Source organism: Drosophila elegans, unplaced genomic scaffold (genome assembly GCF_018152505.1).
Source record: "Drosophila elegans isolate 14027-0461.03 unplaced genomic scaffold, ASM1815250v1 contig_149, whole genome shotgun sequence".
NCBI lineage: Eukaryota > Metazoa > Arthropoda > Insecta > Diptera > Drosophilidae > Drosophila > Drosophila elegans.
The window spans coordinates 17,075,367-17,088,937 of NW_024545513.1; the positions used below are offsets into that span (position 1 = coordinate 17,075,367).

Genomic DNA, 13,571 nt, shown 5'->3' on the forward strand with positions numbered 1-13,571 from the left:
TCCACGAGCAGCTGCCTGTCCCCCAGACATTCCCTTCATAATCATCGTCCTTATCATCCCTATTATCATTATCCTTATAATCATCATCATCTTTGGCAGTGAGAATGACGTGTAAAACCAATTTTTCATTTGTGCGCCCGTCGTGCCATAAAACTTTTTACGTATTATTATTATGATTATGATTATTTTTTTATTTATTTTTTTTTTTGCCGCTACTCAGCGCCATGTTATTTGATTATATTTTTTATGCCCTGTCATAAATAATAATATGTTTTATTCTATATTCATGTTCTAGTCGTCGACGAACATTAACGATAAATTTTAGGTTTAAATAGGACAATGAAAGTGGATGGAACACTTCAAACTTTAAACCTTTTTTTTTAATACATTTTTTGTTTATTTATGCGTAGATGGTATAAGTGAAAATTAATATATAAAATGTATATTAAAAACTGAAAAGTACGTTGTAAGAACTTCCTATTTTTAAACATGTTATATGTCCAATTCGAATAAAGTTTCCTTCATTCCCCGTTCAACATTAAAAATTCATAATGTTTCCCAGAAATATTTCACGCCCTACTTAAGCCCTGAAATTCTTTTCTCCTTGTAAAAATAGAACTTCAACTGCTTCTGTTGCTTGGGTGTCCTTTCGCTCCTCGATCCTCCATTTTATACCCACCACCCACAACCAAACCACCACCAGCACCATAGCCGCCTGGCTGATGGGTCGTATGCGTAATGTCTTTTATGCTGTCAAAGTCAAAGTTAATTTATGAGACGCCTTCGAGTAAATGGGATTGCGGGTCGGCTGCTGCTGGTGGATGTGGGTTAAATTCAATAACCTTATGAAGTTAACGCGTATTAAATGCGACCAGCCAAAGGCATTGTAAGAGGGTAAGAATCCCTGCGCCTGGCCGAGATGACTCATACGCCCAGTAAGCCAATAAGAAAGGCGAAAACCGAATCGCTGGCAACCTGTTGCCTCTGACATTTTTATTTCACTAAATTAATGTCTGACAAAATAAGCATATTTTAATATCACCCACGGCTTTCTGAGGGAGTTTGTTTTCAACATTACAGGTTTTTTTAAACCAATCGTCCATAATAAATAACATTATGGAATCCTTTTTTTTTAATTTAAATGTATACGTTTTGAATTTTAATTGGCCAACAAAAAAAAAAGCATTATTCAAGTTTAGTTTTCCGCAAAACATCGAGGTAAAACGTCCGGGTAGAGTTGTTAAGTTTTTTGTTGATTTATTTGTCGGCTTTTTGTGGGATTATTTTGATATGTGCATTAAATCTCTGTTTTATATACTGCTGCCATTTACCAGAGGAATCCGTATCGTTTAACTTTATTTCCATTTTTTCGCGTGTTTGGTCTTGTGTAGACATTTTTTTCCAGTTTGTTTGGCTTTCGTTTATTTGCATTTGATATGTGGACAATTTTATCAAAGTTCTCGCTTCGCTGAGCTTCAACTTTGTCCTTGGTTTTTTTTTTTTTTTTTGTCCTGCGCTGTGTGTTTCTCACCTTTATATTTAATTGTTTATATATCTCTTTCATGGCTGGCAAATGGGGAAAGATTAATAACTATAAAGCTCAGAACACAAATTTGTACTTTTTTTATTGCTTGTAATAAAGCATTAACTTGATCGTAATTTAATGATTTTTTTGCGGGCGGGTAATAAGCGAGAGAAAACAATAATGCTAATTATCATTAAATAAAATGTATACACATGAATTGCATTAATATTGTTTGTTTTTGTTTCTATTGTAAGTAATAGCAGCAACATCTATACAGTTGTATTTCCAGACATTTGTTTTGTACTAGCAAGCCATCAGAAAACATTTCAACAACGTGGTCTAATCGAAAGGATGCCCACTCGTGAGGTCCTGCCGTTTATGCAAATCCACCTCTCTGAGCTATGAATTTGATTTACGATGGCCAAAGCTTCCTGTTTCACTTCCAGCACATTTGCATAACAAATAGTTTTGCCAAGATTAATGAATAAATATGCAATGTAATTGCATTTGCTGCCAACCGAACGATATAACCGACTAGCTAGCTAGCCTTTGGCATAACTAATTGAATTGAATTGAATTGGACTTGAATGAACTAACGAACGAATTACTTGATATCCCTTAGCGACTTCTGAAGGGTTGGATCATCACTTGTCCGCATTTTGGCAGCCCGACAAACCCAAGTACCATCGTCAGGATTTCGGCCATAGAGATAATGCCGCAAGATTGACGTAATTCAGTCGGGTCATCCACGGAGTTTGACATATTTGATGGGCCACAAACAAAGCCGGCGCCTCGTGGCGTTTCCGTTTCCATTTCCAATTCCAATTCCATTCCCACCAAACCAAATAACAAACCAACCAACAAACCAGCCAACCAACAAAGCTCACCTTTTAGCTTCGCCTCGCAAATTTGATTGAGTTGCCATTTCGGGGGCTGGCAATTTCACAAGAGCAAATATTTTGATAGGACACACACGTATGTTGTGCCAGGGCATATTTCTATATGCACATAACCATAATATCAACAAGCATAAAGTGTATTAATAACACGGTCAGGGGTTGACCGCAAAAACCCTCCGACCAAAATGCCCACAAATGGAGCGTTAAACAAAATGAAAACCAAGTTAGTTTTGTCATGTTTTATTAATACACTAGCCAAGCAAACAAAATGTATGTATTTTTACTTTAAAAAAGACTTTGGACATACTTTCTTATTCATTTTCCCATAACTGTGAACTGTCAATTTACATTTAAATTTCAAAAAATATATATTTTTATGAAATTTTAAATATTAAAAAAAAATAAAAAAATAAAAGAAAATAATAAATTAAGTATGGTGTTACCCTGAATTGTTTTAAAACCATGTCGTTTCAAAAAAGTTAAATAATAAAATTAAAGAATTGAATTAATATTGTAGTTGGTTTGAACTACAACATTTTTGGGTTTCATGAAAAGTAAAAAAAATACCGAAATTTGTACTTCATAAGAGTAAAAAAACGTGGCAGATACTTTGGTGAGGGTATCAACAAGTGCCAGTTCACTCCTCACCACAATTCCTGGAATTTCTGTAATGTCAATCTAGTGATTGAGCTGTGAAACCTCAACTTTGGCCTGTTCACCATATCTGCACATCATTCCACTCCATCTCCCCCTTTTTCTTGGCTCACTGTTGTCATTGTGTCATCATTCGCATCATATTTATCGGGCAACTTGTCTTGCAAGCACTTTTCGGCTCGATTCCATCTCGAGTCAGCACAAAAATCTACTCTAACCTTTCGGTTTGCCCAAAATTTCCTGCTCTTTATCCAGTCGGGTGCCTAAAATTATGCAGCATAAACTAAAAATTAAACAGTTTCGGTTTCTTTGTGGGGGTGGTGGTGGTGGTGATGGTGGGTGGGCTTTTAAGGGGCAAGAAATAACCACAACCGCAAAACCAGACGTAAACACTTTTGCAAGAAATAGCAATGTCATCGCCAGGCTACACCCCCAATTTGACCTTTTGTTGCTGATGATTATCGGCAAGTTTTTTTGAAAAAGAAGCAGCTGCCAGCCCACGAAATAGAGAGATAAAAGGCAAAGGCACTCCAGCTTTGGCAGCGGTCAAAATAGTTACAAAGATATAACATATACTAATGCAACACAGAACATAAAATTAAAGTGTTGCAAATGTCAATCGTCAATTTTGATAGCAATAAAAAATTTAAAACAGTTAAACAAAATACAAATTTAGGCAACAACATTTTTCAATCATTGAAGGGTTACAATACACGAAAAACACGAACATAAAATGTTAGTTTTACGTTTATTTAAACAACTGGGAATGCAATTTTTGCACAATATTAAATAAATAAATAAAAGAATTGTATTTAACTATGAAATAACTATGAAGTATATATTATTATAAGTGGTTGTTTTGTACATCAACTTGATGTTCTTTAATGTTTAACCGCAGTTAGAGATAAAAAACCCAAACGATGTGAATATAGTTGTGGCAAAAGTTATGAAGAAGGTGACTTCACTCAAGTCTGTTCCTCTCGCTTGCACACACCCTCTCTCTCGCTCCCTCTCGCTCCCTCTCATCACATATTTATGATTCATTTCATTTCGCTTCGCTTCGTACGTTTTGTTTTTTTTTATGGCAATGAGCGTTTGTGCATTTTTATTTTGCTCTTTTGGCAGTCACAGCTGCTGATTGCCTTTTTCTCGGCCACCGCTTTATCTGCCACTCCCACAACTCCCTCTTTCAGGATCCTAAAACCCAACACCTAAAACCTCATCCTTGGCTACCACTTGAGGCCCATTTCCTACGCCATTCAGTGGACGAAACTCAGCTGAGGTCCTTCAAGATTTTAAGAACTTCACTTCAGAAGTTTAGAAAAGAGGAAATGGATGGTAGATGTCTGGCACAAGATGTTTTTCACTGAAAAAAAAAACTTAACAAAATATAAGGAACAAAGCAAATAAAAGGTTTTATAAAAAAAAAATGAATTACTCAAACCCAATATGAAGACAAATTTTCTATTCCAAACTTAAATTTAAGGTACATTTTCGCTTTAATTAATTGTATTTGTTATGTATGAAATAAAATCATAACTGAACTACGTATTTTTAATAATAATTAAAAAAAAAAAACCCAACTTTTTTGGTTATAATTGTTTTTTGAGTTCTGAATTTTTTTCCAGTGTAAATTCTGTCAGTCATTTAACATATGTTTGGATTGTTGTTGGTTGAGACGGGTAAATAAAACTAGAACGTTCAAGGAAAGTTTGCAAATAACCTTCTCTATCGCATGCAAATTTTTATAGCATAACTTTTGGGTTCACATGTTAGAGTAAATGTAAAATCCTAAGTATTTATTTTTATTTTGCGCGTTTACATAAGTTATTTGCGTGCGGCATATTCAAAGTTTGTTCAATATTGATCGATTTTATTTGGATTTTTTATCAAAATTATTGATGACAACAAGTCTTTGATTTGTAATCAAATTATGTACATATATTTTATTTATTTCATTTTAAACACTTGCATTAGAATGTTTCCTTATATATTTAATCCAGTTTTAATCCTGTTTCTCTACACTTGGCTTTCATTTTAAATCAATTAATGTATGTTTTAACTTTGATTCCCTTTTTATTTGAATTTCAGCTGAAAATTACTGACTTTAAATTTAAATTATATTTTCTGTTATGCACTTCTTTATCATAACTTGCAGTTGAATGTTTCCTGAAAGATCTGATCGGCTTTCAAGCCTCTTTCTCTCCCTTTCTCCTGCCTTTCTCTTGGCTTTTTCCCCAATCTCCGCCTCAATGAACTGTTCTCCTTATCGATGGCAATTTCCCCTGCCTTGTTTTCCACTTTCTTTCTCTATTTTTTGGCATTGAACTAGAGTGAAGTGGAAACAGCGCAGGAAGCGGGTTTGAGGGGGCCAATAAATAAAGGACGAGCTGCCGGTTTCCTTCCGGCCAAAATGAGAGGACTAGGTAAGTTACGGAGTCGGTTGCCTCGGGACCAAAAGCAGGCAATTAGAAAAGGTCGTAAAACAAACGATGGTTGGCCCCTCTTTCACTTCCTTTCTCTTAACCCTTGGCTGCCAGTTATCGTTCGTATTTCGCTGTCTTATTCCCAAAATGCCATTGCAATTGAACAAATCCCCATGGTCTATAGCCAAATTGTTAAGGGAATGTTTAATCGTTTATCGCTTCGATATGGCTTGCTCCCACATAGAAAATTAAGAACAACAACATGGTACCATATTAAAAGCACTGAAAAAAAAACGAATACACCTAATAATAATACAAACAACATAGTAATTTTTTTTTTATAATACAATACGATATACGCATACAAATTGCCAACTTTGTTAAACCTATTTTAAATGTTTTGTCCAATTTTAAGACGAGTTTTGCCCAAGTGCACCCATATACCTATGGCCCGATAAATAGCAAAGTGTGCTAAATAATTGAATAAGGACAATTGATTGATAGCCAAAAGCTTTTTATACCGGCGCATAGTTAACGAAGCGTAACAGGTAAAACTGGGGGAAAAGGCAAAAGGGCAAAAATCGAAGGTAAGTGGAAGCAAAAGCAAAGGAACTTGGGAGACAACTAAAAACGCAGGTGAGGAACGGAGCCAAGGAAGTGCAGACAAGCGAATTGACTCCTTTGAGTGCGGTAAGGACCTTCTGCGCACATGTCCTCGAGCAATGCAATGCAAGACAAAATCAGCTTAACACCGGCAAGAGATGAAAAGCGGAAATGGAAAGCTGGGAAGCTGGGAAGCTGGGAAGCCGGGCAAATTCAGAGGGCAGGAGGGTTCGGCGGAAACCAAACATCAACAAAGTAAGTCAACTTTGGGTTTTCCCCTCCGCTTCCTCGCCCCCACCCAAAAAAAAGGCGGATGGCAAGATTCCCGCAGGCGGAAAAGCCACCGAATGCAGCACAACCAAAATCAAATTCAAGCCAGACAAAGTTCGACTGCCAATTTTGGTAGATTTTTGGCCTAGAACGAAGGGAGGTAAATATTTAAAGGAGAATATCGTATTAGATTGGAAAAACGCTAGAAAAAACACTTCAATTAGTGGCCTAAAGGTCAACCCTCATATGTAATCAGCGTCAAACCATTGTAGTTAATTACAATACACATGTTTTTAAGTCCCTTGACTTTAATGTAAACCTAAAATTTGTATTATTTTTATTTTTTTATGTTTTATTTACATGTTATATGAACTTTTCTTTTGCTTAAATATTAATTTATAGTTTCAGCGCCATTAGCAGCAGTAAATTTTGTTTAACCATTTCTTTAGCATAATAATAAAATCCTAGATATATTTAATATCATATAGGGTTCACAGCCATCAGCATAAGTAAATTATATATTTTTAAAATAAAAAAAAATAAAAATAAAAAACCTACTTTTAGCATTTACTAAATATGTGTTTTTTAAAAGATTTTAAATTCTCAGAGTTTTTTGGTCCTTTTTTTTAAAATTCTCAAAATCCGTTTCTTCTCTCCTAAGCGCGTTAAGAAAAGTCCGGAAAATGGGGACAGGGGGGATTGGAAAAACCCCGCGAAGCCGCAGTTTTTGGACGGTGAAATGCCGGAGGAGTGGAGACAGAAGCCAGGATAAACTGCCAGTGCCAGAATCTCGGGTTTCTTGCTCGGATCTCTGGGGCTGTGTGGATGTTTCTGGCCATGTCTCAGTGCGAGTTTTCATCGCTTCAGGTTCTGGTTCTCTGGCGTTGATTCTATTTATCCACCACCCACATTTTCCTCTCTTGTCTGTTTTGTGCACGCTCGATGTCATGCGGAAATTGAATAGTTTCCGGTATTGAACAATGATTACTTATGCTCGGCTCCTTGCCGAAAAACTTTGACCCCGAACATCAAGCAGAAATTCAATTCAGAATCGATAACCTAAATTTGGTAAAGTTTCAAGTTTGTCTAAAATGGTCGTATTTGAAAAACCAACTTCAATATTCATTAACGGTTTTGTACGCTTTAAAATACATTAATGCATTTAGTATATAAAAATAAACTTTCGTTTTTTAATGTCTCAATTGAATGTTTAGAATATTTAAACTTCGTTTTCTCCCACCGACAATTGAAATATTTAAGGTTTTTCCGAGCCATTGCCCGGTATATTTGCGGAAAAAGTTTCGCCAAGGACATTTACGTAGCCACGATTGGTGGTGATGGGTGGGTGGATTTTTCTAGGACAGGACATGATAATTGAAAGCATTGGGGCGTTGTCATTTGCGCATTTGTCCGAGAGCAGAAAACTTTCTTGCCAAGACATGGCAGATCCCTCACCTTTTATTCTACCTCCCCCCCTATTGCCCTGCCCCGCTCTTCTGCCCTTTATCACCTTGTCCTGTTTTCCATTTGCCCGCTTCCAGCGCCAAATTGAAGCTTATTGTTGAATTGTTTGCAACTGTCAGCGGCACGTTCTCACTCAGCCACTTGCTCAATATTTCTCCCTTGCCATCTCACTCTTACCTTCTGGATTCTATCTATCTACTTTTTGCCGGACAAAACTTTTTTATCCATGATATTGCACACTAAGCAGAGCAGCAGGGCGAAACACGAAGCGGTATCTTCAAATCATTTATTTGAAACTCACCTGAAAGCAGAAGAAACGGAAAATACATAAGTACACTGGGCAACAAATTCTTGTATATAAAAGATAGACATTTAAAAGGTTAAAACTACTTTCAAATCATAAAATAGACTATGAAATCACTTATATAGGTGTCTAAAAGTATGCAGTGAAAACAGATCGAACGAATTCATAGGAGTTAAGAAATCAAAATATATTATTGCATACTTTTTGGCCCCTTTCAATTTCAATCCTGTTGTTATTTCTATGGCACCCGCATAAATAGCATTTCAGACTTATATAAATGTAATTGTTTTCTTTTTTATATTGCTTAGAATTGTAACACAAGAATTTTAAAAGGAAGAAAATGAAAACATTTTCCCCATTGTAATGTCGCATTTAAAGATTCTAAATTATCGGTGTAAGTGTGGAGCAGCAGGGACGTGTTTTCTATATAAAGAGGCTGCTTTGCATTGCAATTGGTGATTATAAATTATGACCGGCCTCCCAGACATGACAGATGTATTACGCCCAAAGTGGGGAAAAGTAAGGAGAAGTGGAAGGGAAACCGTTTGTCAGCATGAAAAGAAAATTTACTATGTGGAAAGTACTCGCTTGATGGGCAACGGAAATAAGCGATAATTGTTGTGACCATTTGTTGGAATAATTTAAAACTGTAGCTTCCGCTTTAATGATGCATAAATGAAATCACTTAAATGTAAATTAGAAAGCAAAAAAATCAAAGGCTTTTAAGGCTTTTAGTAATTTATAGCTTAACAAAAAAACTTAACTTAAGTGTATGTAGATTTGATTTATTTTCATTCGACCCTTTTGATAAAGCTTTTCCTTTTCTTTCTTGTTTTCGTTGTTTAAAAGATCTAATTTCTGGTTTTTCGCCAACTTGTACAATATATTATGATTTATGGAAATCTAAGGAAATACAGGAGATTGTGCATTTGTGGCAACTAGTTCACTTAACAGAACTAGCTCAACTTTGTAATAATTACAAACACCCGAGGGACAGGCGGCACCTCAACTCCCGCACAATTATTTTAATTTCCACAACAGGCCAACTTGAAAAGCTTCCCCTTTTTCCACTTTTTGGGGCAACCCGCACGTGATGAGCCTGCGGCAAGTTGAAAGCCAAAAAGTGCTTCCCCGCTCTGCCCGCAAAATGTGCTTTTGTTTACCTAAAAAGTTAAGCAATTTATTATTAAGAGAAACTTTTACACCAGAAAGTGGAACGCAGGGGGTGGGGTGGTGTGGGGGTAAGGCAAAGGTTATAGCCCTCATGTTTCTGGCCGAAAGAGTATTGCGTATGATAAATGGGGGATATTAAATAAAGTGCATAACAAGCCAAGGACATTCTCAATCGAAAGCCATCTATGAGGGTTGGAAAAATTGCAGTCAACGGATTGAAAGCTAAATGTATAAACCAATGTAATTTTTTTACTTTTCTACTTTTCAAATCTTCATTTAACAGACATTTTATTTACAAAGTATAAGTATTTTCTTTCCAGTTTCGTTGGGTTTCTATATTCCACATTTTATAATATTTGTTAACAAATCGTTTTACCTTTTAGCTTTATATTACGCACTTTTTCTTTGAACAATAAAAAATAGGTACCTGTTTATATTTTTTTCGCATTTATTTTTATATTTTTAAATTTTAAAATAGAACGCAAAAATTTACCTAAACAATGTTACAAAATGTTTGTAAAAAGAAAATTCTTTAATGACATTTAAATTGACTTTAACTATTTTTTTGATGATTTCGTTTGTTTTTCCCCCTAGCTTTTAAGGGGTTATAATAATATGCTATAATTCCAACTCTTTTGCGCTATTCTATGTAAATTTGCATTTTAATTTCTATTTATAATTCAAATAAGAAAAGCAGCAGTCATGGAAATCAACAAGCGGAAGTGGGCAAAATTAGCGTTCGTAAATAAATAAGCTTGTCTCACATGAAATTCATCGGCTTAATTTGTCGCTCTGTCTCTTTCCCCGCCTGACTTTTCCTCTCTTTCTAATAATTCAACCTAGCGAACAGGCAAAACAAAAATAAAATAACTAGAAGTCGGGGTGCACATTGAAAACCAAGTAATTATTTTCACACGGAATAAGTTTGCAAAGTTAATTGGCTTAGTGCTGGCTTTTGACTGACTCTAACTAGTTGGTTGCAAAATATAATAACAAATTGAATTCTCCGACTGTCGGATACCTTAGTGCTTAATTTTGTATCTCTTCATTGGGTGTAAACGCGTTAAAATGGGTTGTATATGCATTACAAACAGTTATGACCAAACAAATAGTAACTATTTGGTTTTGTTATATTTTTTTGCAGTATTAATGTAACTTTTCAAATTTAAGATTTCTTAACAAGTTAAATACTAAATGGTAAAGGTTTACTATCTAAACAGTGGTAAGCTACCAATTTTGGGGTTCAAAACCCGTTTTGCAAGAATGTTCAACTAGTCGGAGTCTGAAATATTTTATAAGCATTTAACCATTCACCTTTCGTTCTGCTACTTTTCCTATGAACTTTGGCACGTGTGAATTTTCCAATTTTCCCCTCGCTATATTTAATCACATTAGAGAAATCGCGCATTTACATGAGATTAACTAGGGGAAGGTAGGTCGTGTGGGCGGGGTCGGGGATTAGGGGCGTAAATTCTATTATTGTTATGCCGCAAAACGAAGTTTATTTTTTGCAACGTCTGCCTTGTGCATTTGCAGTTTATTTTATTTGATTTCCCAGAGCCATTAAAACTATGTTAATTATTGTAATCTGTAATCTGTTTTTGTCGCAATGCCCGAGGGCTCAAAACTGTTAGATGATATTGTCTCTGTAATTGACAGATGGCGAATTACGGCCCAGCGAGTCGTATTTAATTAAATGCCCTAAGAGTTTAAAAAGCTGCGAATAATTGATTTTAAAGCTGGTTGGTTCTTTACAAAAAATTTAGAATCAAATTAATGACAATTTCTAGTGCGTATACTATATATTTTGATAATTACTCCAAATATATTGATGATATTGATACGTAAACTTAAATGAGTACTTTTATGTACGACAAAGTAATAAATAATTGACAAAATAAATTACATGACAAAGGGATATTAATGTCTTCACACAGCACTGACTGAATAATGTCCGCGTGTTAGAACTTTTTTATGTTTTCCGATTAGCATAAGTCAACAAGGCATTTCCAACGGAAGAAAAACGAAAACCGGCTCAAGAATTGCAGTTAGAGTCGGCTCGAACTAGTGCCAACTAGTTTTGAGTCATAAACGAAAGTCATTTAACACTCAGTTATAGAAAATATAGAAAAACGTCAACAGAAGGCGGCCAACTGTTATTGATACCAATGTTATATATGCAAATAAAACGTGACAAATTTAATTGGGAAACAGCCAGCCAAAAAAAAATAAAAGGCATACATACATCAAGTCTCACACGCCAACAACACACGAGTTTTCCCAAATACCAATTTCCCAGCGGCAAAATCGAACGGAAAACAAATGCATTTCAGTGGAGAAAAAAGGATTACAAAGCGCGAATTCGTGTTTGCCGTCCAGCGTGACAATGCACCAAAATGATTAGCCAGATAGCTCTAATAAAAGCGGGAAAACGGAAAAACGGGAGCCAAACACCACAGAAATTCTCACGTAAATTGAATTTTCGCAATGATACAACTTTCAATTATTCTCCTGTAATTGCGAAAATTACATGGAAAAGACCAATGAAATGAGCCGTAAACCTCATGGCATTGAACTGTCTGCAAGTCGAAATATTAAAGAAAAGACAAATTATTTACCAAAATTATTTATTTAAGAACTTAAACAAAATTGAAAACACAGTTACTGCATAGTTCACACAAAAAGCACAAGAAAATTCATATAATGCAAAATTAAAACAATCAGTTTGTATAAAAATATAAAAGATTATAAGATTGCCATTTAAATTTAATAATATTTGCAACTTTACATTCATCACATTTACAGGTACGGCTTTGAACATATTAGTTTATATTGCCACACTTACATTTATAAAGATCAGCTGATCTGTATGAATGTAAGTGTGCCAATATAAACTTATATGTTCGCATAAGTTTAATCATAAGAGTACACATTTTTTTTATTAAAAACTATTACATTCTTCTCAGTTGTTATTTAAATTCAATAACTATTTGTAAGCTACATTTTCAAATAAATGTGCGTGTTACCTTTAAAAACAGAATAGAAATACAAAAAAAAAGTATTTGAATAAAAATGAAAACATTTTAGATTTCAAATTCAACTGGATTTTTATGGCGAACATACTTTCGCTCAGTGTGTACCTGTTTGACGTGCGCTCGTCGCTCAAATTGAATGCCCCCAGGATTGTGATCGGCGATGCCCATCGTAATATCTGGATTGGTAGTATTTGCGGGGCTGTTGGGGGTGCTTTCTGGGTTTTTAGCTGGATTTTTGGTGACTGCTGTTAGGGGTGCAGCTGCTGGCAATGAAATCGAGTCAACATTTCCCTCCATTAGGGCCTCGGCTGCCTGAAGAATTCGCGGTCCTGTACTTGAACTGCTTGTACCGCTTGCCGGCGCACTGCTTGGACCGCTGTCGTTGGTCAAACCGATTTCGATGACAATCTTATTCGGTTGCTGCTGTTGTTGCTGCTGCTGCTGCTGCTGCAACTGCTGCTGCTGCAATTGGCGGTGCAGATTTTTTGGATGAGTGGCCGCCTGAATATAGTTGAGATCGCTGCGGGACAGATGATGCTGCTGTAGCGTCGAATACTGCTGCTCGACAAGGGCCGCCCGCGTTTGGGCCGCCTGGTGACCCCCATTGGCCGCCGCCGAATCGCTGGCCACCTTCTCGCGCAGCTTCACGATATTCGATATGTTGATGCTGTTTGTCAGCGTAATGCCCGTGATGCAGACCAGGATAATGGTCAGCACGACGCCGCAGATGACCAGGGTGGGCATGCGGAAGCATTTCCGGCTGCACATGGTCACCTCTGGTAGGGGACTACGGCCAAAAGCGCATGCACGGTCAAAATTAGGTGCTCCAACTCGTTAAGTTAAGAATTTTTGTGTTTTGAATAAATGTTTTATTTGTTTATTTACTCCATAATTTCTATTATTTTATTGTTGTTTTTTTTTCTGAATAAGTATATTTTATTTTTATAATATCAACCAATTTTATTTTTGATTTGAAATTATTTAAGTTTTATATTTTTTTTATTTGAACAGTTTTTGGTAGGCAATATTTATATTTGGATTTTTCTTTTGTTATTATTATTGTTTTCTTTTATTGTGGTCCAAGTTCAATGTATTGATGTTTCTTTTAAATGTTGCATTATATATACTATTTTTATATATTACTATTTTTCAGTTGCCTTATTATCAAATTATTAAAATTCCTTTGGTGTTTCTTTTTATTTTTTTGGTTGTGTAACT

General features: G+C 35.6%; 1 protein-coding gene across 4 annotated transcripts in view; it reads right to left on the minus strand.

Moving 5' to 3' along the window:
* Nucleotides 1-13,571, minus strand: part of LOC108137644 (mannosyl-oligosaccharide alpha-1,2-mannosidase IA) — a 67,724-nt gene that overhangs the window by 26,224 nt on the left and 27,929 nt on the right. The window contains exon 1 of one of the 4 annotated variants that reach the window (XM_017259468.2): nucleotides 12,459-13,267. The exons of the other annotated variants lie outside the window; for them this stretch is intronic. Within the exon in view, the coding sequence (XP_017114957.1) occupies nucleotides 12,459-13,121 (663 nt within the window). The 5' untranslated portion in view covers nucleotides 13,122-13,267. Of the gene's footprint in view, nucleotides 1-12,458; nucleotides 13,268-13,571 lie in introns of those variants that run through there. 4 annotated transcript variants of the gene reach the window in all.